Below are 15,382 nucleotides of genomic sequence, written 5' to 3' on the forward strand. Positions count from 1 at the left end.
TTAGTTAGAATCAAACCTGTGTTTAAACCTGTTGCTCCACCTTGGAGCTTAAATTTGGTTCTTAAAGTTCTTCAGGGGGTTCCGTTTGAACCTCTTCATTCCATAGATATCAAACTTTTATCTTGGAAAGTTCTTTTTTGGTAGCTATTTCCTCGGCTCGTAGAGTTTCCGACTTATCTGCCTTACAATGTGATTCTCCTTATCTGATCTTCCATGCAGATAAGGTAGTTCTGTGTACCAAACCTGGGTTTTTACCTAAGGTGGTATCTAATAAGAATATCAATCAAGAGATTGTTGTTCCATCCTTGTGTCCTAATCCTCCTTCAAGGAAGGAACGTCTATTACACAATCTGGACGTGGTCCGTGCTTTAAAGTTTTACTTACAAGCTACTAAAGATTTTCGTCAAACATCTGCTTTGTTTGTTGTCTACTCTGGACAGAGGAGAGGTCAAAAGGCTTCGGCAACCTCTTTCTTTTTGGCTAAGAAGCATAATCCGCTTAGCCTATGAGACTGCTGGCCAGCAGCCTCCTGAAAGGATTACAGCTCATTCTACTAGAGCTGTGGCTTCCACATGGGCCTTTAAAAATGAGGCTTCTGTTGAACAGATTTGCAAGGCGGCGACTTGGTCTTCGCTTCATACTTTTCCAAAATTCTACAAATTTTATACTTTTGCTTCTTCGGAGGCTATTTTTGGGAGAGAGGTTTTACAGGCAGTGGTACCTTCCGTTTAAGTACCTGCCTTGTCCCTCCCTTCATCCGTGTACTTTAGCTTTGGTATTGGTATCCCACAAGTAATGGATGATCCGTGGACTGGATACACTTAACAAGAGAAAACATAATTTATGCTTACCTGATAAATTTATTTCTCTTGTGGTGTATCCAGGCCACGGCCCGCCCTGTCATTTTAAGGCAGGTATTTTTTTATTTTTTTTTAACTACAGTCACCACTGCACCCTATGGTTTCTCCTTTCTCTGCTTGTTTTCGGTCGAATGACTGGATATGGCAGTTAGGGGAGGGGCTATATAGCAGCTCTGCTTTGGGTGATCCTCATGCAACTTCCTGTTGGGAAGGAGAATATCCCACAAGTAATGGATGATCCGTGGATTGGATACACCACAAGAGAAATAAATTTATCAGGTAAGCATAAATTATGTTTTTTAGATGAATTCTCCCCCCATCTGATATGTAGTTAAGAGAAATTTGGGGATGTTTATAGATACACTGTAGCCATTGAGATTTAATTACAGGGTAATCTATTTATTTAATAATAGAAACAACAAAATTTCCAATATAATTTAATATATACTTATTAATTCGAAATGTACTTATTAAACCTTTTAAGTGGTCTTTTGCATTCTTGAGCTTTTTAATATTGGTTTTTAATTATACAAACACAAACACACACACACACACACACACACACACATATATTGTGTTTTTTTTTTTTAGCAATTTTATCTGATTCTTTCACTATTTACAATATATTGCACAATGTCTTTTTAAATATTATATTTTAGTTGAGTATAGGCATACTTTTTAAATTATGAATTGGTAAGGTAATTCTTGCACATATTTAAAACATATCAATTGGGGGGATTGAAAATATTGATTATTGTAAATACCAATTAAATAACTGCTACATATGCAATTTCAAACTAATAACTTATGAACAAAAGTCAGTGATAACACATTGAATATAAAATGTATTCCCCTGCACAGCAGCGTAGCGTAAGCAGTACAGAATACTGTCAAAAGTAATGGGATCGTGACGTAGGGATGGGCGTGCTCTGACCTGTGTGTGTGTGTGTATATGTCAGAAGTAAGGTGGGCTGTCAATAGCCTCTGACGAAGCGGAATCTCTGTGAAACGCGTTAGGCCACGCCCACCTTGCGTCTCGTTACGCCGACCCTTGTCATCTGGCTTTTTTTCCCAAACAGCTATGCATACAGGAATTTGGCAAACATACCGATTAGGCAGGAACTGGGGACACACTAAACTACCAACGAAGGTGTGATGAAACCGGTAAGCCTAGGTATCAGAACATTATAAGCACAGACATTACGATTGAACTGGGTTTTAACCATTTTGCAAACCTGAGGGTTTCTTTGTGAGTACCCATCTGATTGGGGATTTTTATTGTATGTGTGTATGTGTGTATATGTATATATATATATATATATGTGTATATATTATACATACACACACACACACATTTCTGTAATAAAATTTATTGCACTATGAGAAGTGCTTTTGTGCGCTTGATTTTCTAGATTACAATCACTACCGGACTTGGATTTTACACCTGAGGGGTTCTTTATCAAGCAGCCAGTACTTCTTGTGGCACATCATTTAAAAACGAGAGACTATTTTTTAACTTGATTGTTTCAGATAAGTAAATCGCCTTATCTCAGTGACTTTATCATTTTTAAGTTATAAGTTTTGTTTCTTTATTGTGAAGTGTGCGCCGCTATTATCGGTGAGGAACTTAGTTCTCCTACCGATTTATATTTTTATATACATACATACATACATACATACAGTGAGACTTGTGTACAGCTGATCGGCCATGGAAACCCATTTCTTGAAGCTCCCACAGTTCTTGTGCTTATTTTGCTATATTAGGTTTAGTATTCAGGTTTGTGTGTGGTGTTTGTCATGCATTTCCTCTGTCCAAAAGTCAAACTTTTACAGATTTTTTTTTTTTCCCCCCCAGCACCACAGACACCAACAGACTGGTCAAAGAAGAAGAAGGAACCACTTGGGAATTTGACATCATTATTAAAGCTTTCAGTAAACATGATCGAGGGCTTTCATATGTTATGCTCTGAGGAGCCCAACTTAGAAACATCTGGTTCTACTCTGACTTACATTGGTGGTGCCCTAATAGGAGTTCTTATGACTTTCATCAGCCACATAACCTTACCTTCAGTTATTAGAATGGAATTTTTGATGCTTACCAAACCTATTGCAGTGTTCTATGAAAAGACCAAGTAAGTGACAGTTATTTAGCTTGTAAATGCTCATTTAAAGGCATATGGAAATGATGCATTCTACTGAACGCATTTCTTCCAAATAAAGAACTGTAAAGCTTTTTTTGTAAGTTTTTATATACACATTTGTTTTGCTCCATCTGGTACTGGCTCACTTTATTGTGGTGGATTTTTTTAATTTAAAAAATAAAAGCGGTGTCTAAGTTGAGGCCATTGGCAGCAATATGAAAGCGAGCAAACTCTCTACTCATTGCCATGCTTTAGAAGTACTTTTTCCAAACAAGCAGTGTTCCAATTTATGCTGTAATGACTTAGGTGCTCTTTGGCTACAGTAAAAAGTAATAGTGTAGTAATAGTCTGTGTTAAAGGGACACTGAACCCAAAATTTTTTCTTTTGTGATTCAGAGCATGCAGTTTTAAGCAACTTTCTAATTTACTCCCTATTGTCAAATTTTCTTCATTCTCTTGGTATGTTTATTTGAATAGCAAGAATGTAAGTTTAGATGCCGGGCCATTTTTGGTGAACAAACTGGGTTGTCCTTGCTGATTGGACAGCGCCAATAAGCAAGTGCTGTCAATAGAACTGAACCAAAAATGTGCTGGCTCCTTAGCTTAGATTCCTTTTTTAAATAAAGATAGCAAGAAATCGAAGAAATATTGATAATAGGAGCAAATTAGAAAGTTGCATAAAATTGCACGCTCTATCTGAATCATGAAAGAAAAAATGTTGGTTCAGTGTCCCTTTAAGTACGGTTTGTGTAAAAATAACAAACAAAACTCCTTGTCGGCTTCTTTAGAAATATTTTTTCTTTCATGTAATTAGCAAGAGTCCATGAGCTAGTGACGTATGGGATATACATTCCTACCAGGAGGGGCAAAGTTTCCCAAACCTCAAAATGCCTATAAATACACCCCTCACCACACCCACAATTCAGTTTTACAAACTTTGCCTCCGATGGAGGTGGTGAAGTAAGTTTGTGCTAGATTCTACGTTGATATGCGCTCCGCAGCAAGTTGGAGCCCGGTTTTCCTCTCAGCGTGCAGTGAATGTCAGAGGGATGTGAGGAGAGTTTTGCCTATTTGAATGCAGTGATCTCCTTCTAAGGGGTCTATTTCATAGGTTCTCTGTTATCGGTCGTAGAGATTCATCTCTTACCTCCCTTTTCAGATCGACGATATACTCTTATATATACCATTACCTCTGCTGATTCTCGTTTCAGTACTGGTTTGGCTATCTGCTATATGTAGATGAGTGTCCTGGGGTAAGTAAGTCTTATTTTCTGTGACACTCCAAGCTATGGTTGGGCACTTTGTTTATAAAGTTCTAAATATATGTATTCAAACATTTATTTGCCTTGACTCAGAATGTTCAACTTTCCTTATTTTCAGACAGTCAGTTTCATATTTGGGATAATGCATTTTGATTTGACCATTTTTTCTTACCTTAAAATTTGACTTTTTCCCTGTGGGCTGTTAGGCTCGCGGGGGCTGAAAATGCTTCATTTTATTGCGTCATTCTTGGCGCGGACTTTTTTGGCGCAAAAATTCTATTTCCGTTTCCGGCGTCATACGTGTCGCCGGAAGTTGCGTCATTCTTTGACGTTATTTCGCGCCAAAGATGTCGGCGTTCCGGATGTGGCGTCAGTTTTGGCGCCAAAAAGCATTTAGGCGCCAAATAATGTGGGCGTCTTATTTGGCGCGAAAAAATATGGGCGTCACTTTTGTCTCCACATTATTTAAGTCTCATTTTTTATTGCTTCTGGTTGCTAGAAGCTTGTTCTTTGGCATTCTTTCCCATTCCTGAAACTGTCATTTAAGGAATTTGATCAATTTTGCTTTATATGTTGTTTTTTCTCTTACATATTGCAAGATGTCTCACGTTGCATCTGAGCCAGAAGATACTACAGGAAAATCGCTGTCAAGTGCTGAATCTACCAAAGCTAAGTGTATCTGCTGTAAACTTTTGGTAGCTATTTCTCCAGCTGTTGTTTGTATTGATTGTCATGACAAACTTGTTAAAGCAGATAATATTTCCTTTAGTAAAGTACCATTGCCTGTTGCAGTTCCCTCAACATCTAAGGTGCAGAATGTTCCTGATAATATAAGAGATTTTGTTTCTGAATCCATAAAGAAGGCTATGTCTGTTATTTCTCCTTCTAGTAAACGTAAAAAATCTTTTAAAACTTCTCTCCCTACAGATGAATTTTTAAATGAACATCATCATTCTGATTCTGATGACTCCTCTGGTTCAGAGGATTCTGTCTCTGAGGTTGATGCTGATAAATCTTCATATTTATTTAAAATGGAATTTATTCGTTCTTTACTTAAAGAAGTTCTAATTGCTTTAGAAATAGAGGATTCTGGTCCTCTTGATACTAATTCTAAACGTTTAGATAAGGTATTTAAAGCTCCTGTGATTATTCCAGAAGTTTTTCCTGTTCCTAATGCTATTTCTGCAGTAATTTCCAAAGAATGGGATAATTTGGGTAATTCATTTACTCCTTCTAAACGTTTTAAGCAATTATATCCTGTGCCGTCTGACAGATTAGAATTTTGGGACAAGATCCCTAAAGTTGATGGGGCTATTTCTACCCTTGCTAAACGTACTACTATTCCTACGTCAGATGGTACTTCGTTTAAAGATCCTCTAGATAGGAAAATTGAGTCCTTTCTAAGAAAAGCTTATGTGTTCAGGTAATCTTCTTAGACCTGCTATATCTTTGGCTGATGTTGCTGCAGCTTCAACTTTTTGGTTGGAAACTTTAGCGCAACAAGTAACACATCGTGATTCTCATGATATTATTATTCTTCTTCAGCATGCTAATAATTTTATCTGTGATGCCATTTTTGATATTATCAGAGTTGATGTCAGGTTTATGTCTCTAGCTATTTTAGCTAGAAGAGCTTTATGGCTTAAAACTTGGAATGCTGATATGGCTTCTAAATCAACTTTACTTTCCATTTCTTTCCAGGGTAACAAATTATTTGGTTCTCAGTTGGATTCCATTATTTCAACTGTTACTGGTGGGAAAGGAACTTTTTTACCACAGGATAAAAAAATCTAAAGGTAAAAACAGGGCTAATAATCGTTTTCGTTCCTTTCGTTTCAACAAAGAACAAAAGCCTGATCCTTCATCCTCAGGAGCAGTTTCAGTTTGGAGACCATCTCCAGTCTGGAATAAATCCAAGCCAGCTAGAAAGGCAAAGCCTGCTTCTAAGTCCACATGAAGGTGCGGCCCTCATTCCAGCTCAGCTGGTAGGGGGCAGGTTACGTTTTTTCAAGGAAATTTGGATCAATTCTGTTCACAATCTTTGGATTCAGAGCATTGTTTCAGAAGGGTACAGAATTGGTTTCAAGTTGAGACCTCCTGCAAAGAGATTTTTTCTTTCCCGTGTCCCAGTAAATCCAGTAAAAGCTCAAGCATTTCTGAAATGTGTTTCAGATCTAGAGTTGACTGGAGTAATTATGCCAGTTCCAGTTCCGGAACAGGGGATGGGGTTTTATTCAAATCTCTTCATTGTACCAAAGAAGGAGAATTCTTTCAGACCAGTTCTGGATCTAAAAATATTGAATCGTTATGTAAGGATACCAACGTTCAAGATGGTAACTGTAAGGACTATCTTACCTTTTGTTCAGCAAGGGAATTATATGTCCACGATAGATTTACAGGATGCATATCTGCATATTCCGATTCATCCAGATCATTATCAGTTCCTGAGATTCTCGTTTCTGGACAAGCATTACCAATTTGTGGCTCTGCCGTTTGGCCTAGCTACAGCTCCAAGAATTTTTACAAAGGTTCTCGGTGCCCTTCTGTCTGTAATCAGAGAACAGGGTATTGTGGTATTTCCTTATTTGGACGATATCTTGGTACTTGCTCAGTCTTTACATTTAGCAGAATCTCATACGAATCGACTTGTGTTGTTTCTTCAAGATCATGGTTGGAGGATCAATTTACCAAAAAGTTCTTTGATTCCTCAGACAAGGGTAACCTTTCTGGGTTTCCAGATGGATTCAGTGTCCATGACTCTGTCTTTAACAGACAAGAGACGTCTAAAGTTGATTACAGCTTGTCGAAACCTTCAGTCACAATCATTCCCTTCGGTAGCCTTATGCATGGAAATTCTAGGTCTTATGACTGCTGCATCGGACGCGATCCCCTTTGCTCGTTTTCACATGCGACCTCTTCAGCTCTGTATGCTGAAGCAATGGTGCAAGGATTACACGAAGATATCTCAATTAATATCTTTAAAACCGATTGTTCGACACTCTCTAACATGGTGGACAGATCACCATCGTTTAATTCAGGGGGCTTCTTTTGTGCTTCCGACCTGGACTGTAATTTCAACAGATGCAAGTCTCACAGGTTGGGGAGCTGTGTGGGGATCTCTGACGGCACAAGGAGTTTGGGAATCTCAGGAGGTGAGATTACCGATCAATATTTTGGAACTCCGTGCAATTTTCAGAGCTCTTCAGTTTTGGCCTCTTCTGAAGAGAGAATCGTTCATTTGTTTTCAGACAGACAATGTCACAACTGTGGCATACATCAATCATCAAGGAGGGACTCACAGTCCTCTGGCTATGAAAGAAGTATCTCGAATTTTGGTTTGGGCGGAATCCAGCTCCTGTCTAATCTCTGCGGTTCATATCCCAGGTGTAGACAATTGGGAAGCGGATTATCTCAGTCGCCAAACGTTGCATCCGGGCGAATGGTCTCTTCACCCAGAGGTATTTCTTCAGATTGTTCAAATGTGGGAACTTCCAGAAATAGATCTGATGGCGTCCCATCTAAACAAGAAACTTCCCAGGTATCTGTCCAGATCCCGGGATCCTCAGGCGGAGGCAGTGGATGCATTATCACTTCCTTGGAAGTATCATCCTGCCTATATCTTTCCGCCTCTAGTTCTTCTTCCAAGAGTAATCTCCAAGATTCTGAAGGAATGCTCGTTTGTTCTGCTGGTAGCTCCGGCATGGCCTCACAGGTTTTGGTATGCGGATCTTGTCCGGATGGCCTCTTGCCAACCGTGGACTCTTCCGTTAAGACCAGACCTTCTGTCACAAGGCCCTTTTTTCCATCAGGATCTGAAATCCTTAAATTTAAAGGTTTGGAGATTGAACGCTTGATTCTTGGTCAAAGAGGTTTCTCTGACTCCGTGATTAATACTATGTTACAGGCTCGTAAATCTGTATCTCGAGAGATATATTATAGAGTCTGGAAGACTTATATTTCTTGGTGTCTTTCTCATCATTTTTCTTGGCATTCTTTTAGAATACCGAGAATTTTACAGTTTCTTCAGGATGGTTTAGATAAGGGTTTGTCCGCAAGTTCTTTGAAAGGACAAATCTCTGCTCTTTCTGTTCTTTTTCACAGAAAGATTGCTATTCTTCCTGATATTCATTGTTTTGTACAAGCTTTGGTTCGTATAAAACCTGTCATTAAGTCAATTTCTCCTCCTTGGAGTTTGAATTTGGTTCTGGGAGCTCTTCAAGCTCCTCCGTTTGAACCTATGCATTCATTGGACATTAAATTACTTTCTTGGAAAGTTTTGTTCCTTTTGGCCATCTCTTCTGCTAGAAGAGTTTCTGAATTATCTGCTCTTTCTTGTGAGTCTCCTTTTCTGATTTTTCATCAGGATAAGGCGGTGTTGCGAACTTCTTTTGAATTTTTACCTAAAGTTGTGAATTCCAACAACATTAGTAGAGAAATTGTGGTTCCTTCATTATGTCCTAATCCTAAGAATTCTAAGGAGAAATCGTTGCATTCTTTGGATGTTGTTAGTGCTTTGAAATATTATGTTGAAGCTACGAAATCTTTCCGTAAGACTTCTAGTCTATTTGTTATCTTTTCCGGTTCTAGGAAAGGCCAGAAAGCTTCTGCCATTTCTTTGGCATTTTGGTTGAAATCTTTAATTCATCTTGCCTATGTTGAGTCGGGTAAAATTCCGCCTCAGAGAATTACAGCTCATTCTACTAGGTCAGTATCTACTTCCTGGGCGTTTAGGAATGAAGCTTCGGTTGACCAGATCTGCAAAGCAGCAACTTGGTCCTCTTTGCATACTTTTACTAAATTCTACCATTTTGATGTATTTTCTTCTTCTGAAGCAGTTTTTGGTAGAAAAGTACTTCAGGCAGCGGTTTCAGTTTGAATCTTCTGCTTATGTTTTTCGTTAAACTTTATTTTGGGTGTGGATTATTTTCAGCAGGAATTGGCTGTCTTTATTTTATCCCTCCCTCTCTAGTGACTCTTGTGTGGAAAGATCCACATCTTGGGTAGTCATTATCCCATACGTCACTAGCTCATGGACTCTTGCTAATTACATGAAAGAAAACATAATTTATGTAAGAACTTACCTGATAAATTCATTTCTTTCATATTAGCAAGAGTCCATGAGGCCCGCCCTTTTTTTGTGGTGGTTATGATTTTGTATAAAGCACAATTATTCCAATTCCTTATTTTATATGCTTTCGCACTTTTTTATCACCCCACTTCTTGGCTATTCGTTAAACTGAATTGTGGGTGTGGTGAGGGGTGTATTTATAGGCATTTTGAGGTTTGGGAAACTTTGCCCCTCCTGGTAGGAATGTATATCCCATACGTCACTAGCTCATGGACTCTTGCTAATATGAAAGAAATGAATTTATCAGGTAAGTTCTTACATAAATTATGTTTTTCATACAGCTGGTGAAAGTACTCAAACCATTACTCCTGGGAATTACTTTTCACTACCACTAGGAGGAGGGAAAAATTCCCAAACCCCTCCCACCTCATCAGTACCTCAGTTTTCACTTTGCCTCTGCTGGAGCTGGTACCTCATGGTACAGTTGCTTGTCTACCAAACGATGCAATCAAAAAATCTAATTTGACCGTTAAAATAAAACGGTATATGGTGGTAGACTTCAAGAGTTGGAGGAGTTTGAACAAAAAGATTGGTGCAAAAAAAGCATGAGATTCTACTCCTAAGCATGTTGCAGTTTTTAAATATTTTTTGTGGGGTCACTCTCTGGTTAAAAAAGATCATTTAAAGTGACTTGAAATATTGGATTTAGTTCTTTTGGTATCCTTTTTCTCTTGTAAGATGTATCAAGTCCACGGATTCATCCTTTACTTGTGGGATATTCTCCTTCCCAACAGGAAGTGGCAAAGAGAGCACACAGCAGAGCTGTCCATATAGCTCCCCCTCTAGCTCCACCCCCCAGTCATTCTCTTTGCCGGCTCTAAGCAATCGGAAGGGTAAAGTGAATGTGGTGTTAGAATTGTAGTTTTTATTTTCTACAAGCAAGAGTTTATTTTAAATGGTACCGGTGTGTACTATTTATTCTCTAGCAGATAGGAGATGAAGATTTCTGCAGGGAGGAAGATGATTTTAGCATGTTGTAACTAAAATCCACTGCTGTTCCCACACAGGACTGAGGAGTACATGAGAACTTCAGTTGGGGGGAACGGTTTGCAGGTTAGGCTGCAATAAAGTATGTTCAGTCATTTATTTCTAGACAAGACTGTGATAATGCTAGAAAAGACTGTTAATATCCCCATGAGGGAAGGGTAAGCTATATTCAGAGACTAAGTATGGAATTTCAAGCTTACATAACAGGGCTAGTTTATGCTGGTTGACACTACTTCAGGGCAAACGGTTTTTATTGAAAAATTAGTTTGAGACACTTTGAAGGTTCCTTTGGGTTTCTTTCAGGGGTTGTTACCCACATGGCTATTACTAAAACACTTGGGAGTGTTTCTTTAGGCCTCACAAGCACCGGAGTGAGGTGGGAGGGGCCTAATTTCGCGCCTCAGATGCGCAGTTATTTTGACTAGAAGTTTTCACATGGAGGGTCCTGCTGCAGTTTGAGGGCCTATAAGAAGCTTTTCCCCCACAAATCTGGTCGCTAAGGGCAGGTAGGGCCACAGCAGAGCTGTGGCAAGGTGCTGTAGTTTCTTTAACCAGTTTTTTTTGGCTTACTGTCGATCCGGTTTGGGCATTAAGGGGTTAATCGTTTTTATTGCTAGTTGTGCAATCTTACTAATGCTTTAGGTACATACTGTGTAAATTTCGAAAAGTTTGCTGCATTTTTTCACTGTTTTGCTAAATTGTGTGCCTTTTTTTATTTCTTAAAGGCACAGTAACGTTTTTTTCAAAGTGTGTTTTTATTTGATTGAAGTGTTTTCCAAGCCTGTTTATGTTACTACTACTCTGTTAAACATGTCTGACACCAAGGAAAATCCTTGTTCAATGTGTTTAGAAGCCATAGTTGAACCCCCTCTCAGAATGTGTCCCACTTGTACTGATATGTCTATACACTTTAAAGAACATATTGTTGCACTTAAAAATGTGGCCCAAGATGATTCTCAGACGGAAGGTAACGAGGTTAGCCCGTTAACCTCTCCCCAAGTGTCACAACCAGTTACGCCCGCTCAAGCGACGCCTAGCACCTCTAGTGCGTCTAACTCTTTTACCTCGCAAGACTTGGCGGCAGTTATGAATAATATCCTCTCAGTGTTTTTATCTAAACTGCCCGTGTTGCCTGCAAAGCGTGATAGCTCTGTTTTAAGAACAGATAATGAGCATTCTGACGCTTTAGTAGCCGTATCCGATATACCCTCACAACACTCTGAAGTGGGGGCGAGGGATGTGCTGTCTGAGGGAGAAATTTCCGATTCAGGAAAGGTTTCTCCTCAGAGACAGATTCAGATACATTAGCTTTTAAATTTAAACTAGAACACCTCCGCTTATTGCTCAGGGAGGTATTAGTTACTCTGGATGACTGCGACCCTATGGTGGTTCCAGAGAAATTGTGTAAAATGGACAAGTACCTAGAAGTTCCTGTTTACACTGATGTGTTCCCGGTCCCTAAGAGGATTGCGGATATTATTAGGGAGTGGGATAGACCAGGTATTCCCTTCGTTCCCCCTCCTGTTTTTAAGAAGATGTTCCCCATATCTAACCCCATGCGGGACTCGTGGCAGAACCTCCCTAAGGTGGAGGGGGCTGTTTCTTCACTTGCTAAACGCACAACTATACCAATTGAAGACAGTTTAAAGACCCTATGGATAAAAAATTAGAGGCTTTACTTAAAGAAAATTTTTGTTCAACAAGGTTTTCTTTTCCAACCTTTTGCGTGCATTGTTCCTGTAACCACTACAGCTGCTTTCTGGTTCGAGGCGCTGGAAGATGCGCTCCAGACGGAGACCTCATATGAGGACATTATGGACAGAATTAAGGCTCTTAAGCTGGCTAATTCTTTTATCACAGATGCCGCTTTCCAACTAGCTAAGTTAGTGGCAAAGAATTCAGGTTTCGCCATTTTGGCGCGCATGGCGCTGTGGCTAAAGTCCTGGTCGGCCGATGTGTCGTCAAAATCCAAACTATTGAACATCCCTTTCAAAGGAAAGACCCTCTTCGGGCCTGAATTGAAAGAGATTATTTCAGAAATCACTGGGGGAAAAGGCCATGCTCTCCCCCAGGACAAGTCCTTCAAGACAAAGAACAAACAAAATAATTTTTGTTCCTTTCGGAATTTCAGGAGCGGTCTCGCTTCATCCTCCCCTGCTGCAAAGCAAGAGGGTAACACTTCACAACCCAGGGCAGCCTGGAAGCCTTACCAGGGCTGGAACAAGGGTAAACAGGCCAAGAAGCCTGCAGCTGCCTACAAGACAGCATGATGGGGTAGCCCCAGATTCGGGACCGGATCTAGTAGGGGGCAGACTCTCTCTTCGCTCAGGCCTGGGCATGAGATGTACACGATCCCTGGGCCTTAGAGATTGTATCCCAGGGATATCTTCTAGAATTCAAGGACTCCCCTCCAAGGGGAAAGTTCCACATTTCTCGTCTGTCTTCAGACCAGACAAAGAAAGAGGCATTCTTACGCTGTGTAGAAGACCTACATACAATGGGAGTGATCCACCCAGTTCCAACTGTGGAACAAAGGCTGGGTTTTTACTCAAACCTGTTTGTGGTTCCAAAGAAAGAAGGAACTTTCAGACCAATCCTGGATCTCAAACTTCTCAGAGTCCCATCATTCAAGATGGAGACTATTCGGACAATCTTACCAATGATCAAGGAGGGTCAATATATGACCACCGTGGATTCAAAGGATGCATATCTGCACATTCCTATCCACAAAGATCATCACCAGTTTCTCAGGTTCGCCTTTCTGGACAAGCGTTACTAGTTTGTGGCTCTTCCTTTTGGGTTGGCCACTGCTCCCAGAATTTTCACAAAGGTGCTAGGGTCCCTCCTGGCGGTTCTAAGACCGCGGGGCATAGCAGTGGCGCCTTATCTAGACGACATCTTAATTCAGGCGTCGACTTTCCAAAGAGCCAAGTCTCACACGGGAATCTTATTGGCCTTTCTGAGGTCTCACGGGTGGAAGGTGAACATCAAAATGAGTTCTCTCTCCCCCCTCAAAAGAGTTTCCTTCCTAGGAACTCTTATAGACTCGGTATATATGAAAATATTTCTGACGGAGGTCAGAAAGTTAAAACTCTTAACCACTTGCCCGAGTCCTTCATTCCATTCCTCGTCCATCTGTAGCTCAGTGCATGGAGACAATCGGATTAATGGTAGCGGCAATGGACATAGTCCCTTTTGCACGAATACACCTCGGACCACTGCAATGTGGTCCGCAGACCAGAGTGGATCATCGTAACGACCGAGGCCAGTCTGTTGGGCTGGGGTGCAGTCTGGGACTCCCTGAAAGCTCAGGGCTTATGGTCTCGGGAAGAAACTCTTCTCCTGGTAAACATTCTGGAACTGAGGGCGATATTCAACGCTCTTCAGGCATGGCCTCAGCTAGCTGCGGCCAAATTCATCAGATTTCAGTCGGACAACATCACAACTGTAGTTTAAGTCAATCATCAAGGGTGAACAAGGAGTTCCCTAGCAATGACGGAGGTAACCAAAATAATCAGGTGGGCGGAGGATCACTCCTGCCATCTCTCAGCAATTCACATCCCAGGAGTAGACAACTGGGAGGCGGATTTTCTAAGTCGTCAGACTTTTCACCCAGGGGAGTGGGAACTCCACCCGGAGGTATTTGCCCAGCTGACTCGGCTATGGGGCACTCCAGAATTGGATCTGATGGCGTCCGGTCAGAACACCAAACTTCCTCTTTACGGGTCCAGGTCCCGGGATCCCCAGGCGCTTCTGATAGATGCTCTAGCAGCGCCTTGGTCCTTCAATCTGGCCTATGTTTTTCCACCGTTTCCTCTCCTCCCTCGTCTGGTTGCCAGAATCAAGCAGGAGAGGGCTTTGGTGGTTCTGATAGCGCCTGCGTGGCCACGCAGGACCTGGTATGCAGACCTAGTGGACATGTCATCTGTCCCACCATGGACACTACCAGTGAGGCAGGACTTTCTAATTCAAGGTCCTTTCAAGCATCCAAATCTAATTTCTCTGCGTCTGACTGCTTGGAGATTGAACGCCTAATCCTCTCAAAGCGTGGTCTCTCTGAGTCAGTTATTAATACCCTGATTCAGGCTAGAAAGCCTGTCACCAGGAAAATCTACCATAAGATTTGGCGAAAATATCTTTTTTGGTGTGAATCCAAAGGTTACTCATGGAGTAAGATTAGGATTCCCAGGATATTGTCCTTTCTCCAAGAAGGATTGGAGAAAGGATTATCAGCTAGTTCCTTAAAAGGACAGATATCTGCTTTGTCTATTCTTTTACACAAACGTCTGGCAGAGGTACCAGACGTTCAAACATTTAGTCAGAATCAAGCCTGTTTATAGACCTGTGGCTCCGCCATGGAGTCTGAATTTAGTTCTTTCAGTTCTGCAAGGGGTTCCGTTTGAACCTTTACATTCCATAGATATTAAGCTTTAATCTTGGAAAGTTTTTTGTTTTTGGTAGCCATCTCTTCTGCTCTAAGAGTATCAGAGTTATCTGCTTTACAGTGTGATTCACCTTACCTGGTTTTCCATGCAGATAAGGTAGTTTTGCGTACCAAACCCGGTTTTCTTCCTAAGGTTGTGTCTAATAAGAATATTAACCAGGAAATTGTTGTTCCTTCTCTGTGTCCTAATCCTTCGAAGAAGGAACGTCTTTTTACACAATCTTGATGTGGTTCGTGCTTTAAAGTTTTATTTACAAGCAACTAAGGATTTCCGACAAATACTTTCATTGTTTATCTATTCTGGTAAGAGGAGAGGTCAGAAGGCGACTGCTACCTCTCTTTCCTTTTGGCTGAAAAGCATCATCCGTTTGGCCTATGAGACTGTTGGCCAGCAGCCTCCCGAAACAATTACTGCTCATTCTACCAGAGCAGTGGCTTCCACATGGGCTTTTAATAATGAGGCTTCTGTTGAACAGATTTGTAAGGCAGCGACTTGGTCTTCGCTGCATACTTTTTCCAAATTTTACAAATTCGATACTTTTGCTTCTTCGGAGGCTATT

At 40.8% G+C, this 15,382-nt stretch overlaps 1 protein-coding gene across 1 annotated transcript in view; it reads left to right on the forward strand.

The window, feature by feature from the left end:
- RIF1 (replication timing regulatory factor 1) overlaps positions 1–15,382 on the forward strand; it is a 675,273-nt gene that overhangs the window by 303,384 nt on the left and 356,507 nt on the right. The window contains exon 20 of the mRNA XM_053712714.1: positions 2,716–2,992. Within this exon, the coding sequence (XP_053568689.1) occupies positions 2,716–2,992 (277 nt within the window). The remainder of the gene's footprint in view (positions 1–2,715; positions 2,993–15,382) is intronic.

This window comes from Bombina bombina, chromosome 1, assembly GCF_027579735.1.
Source record: "Bombina bombina isolate aBomBom1 chromosome 1, aBomBom1.pri, whole genome shotgun sequence".
Lineage (NCBI taxonomy): Eukaryota > Metazoa > Chordata > Amphibia > Anura > Bombinatoridae > Bombina > Bombina bombina.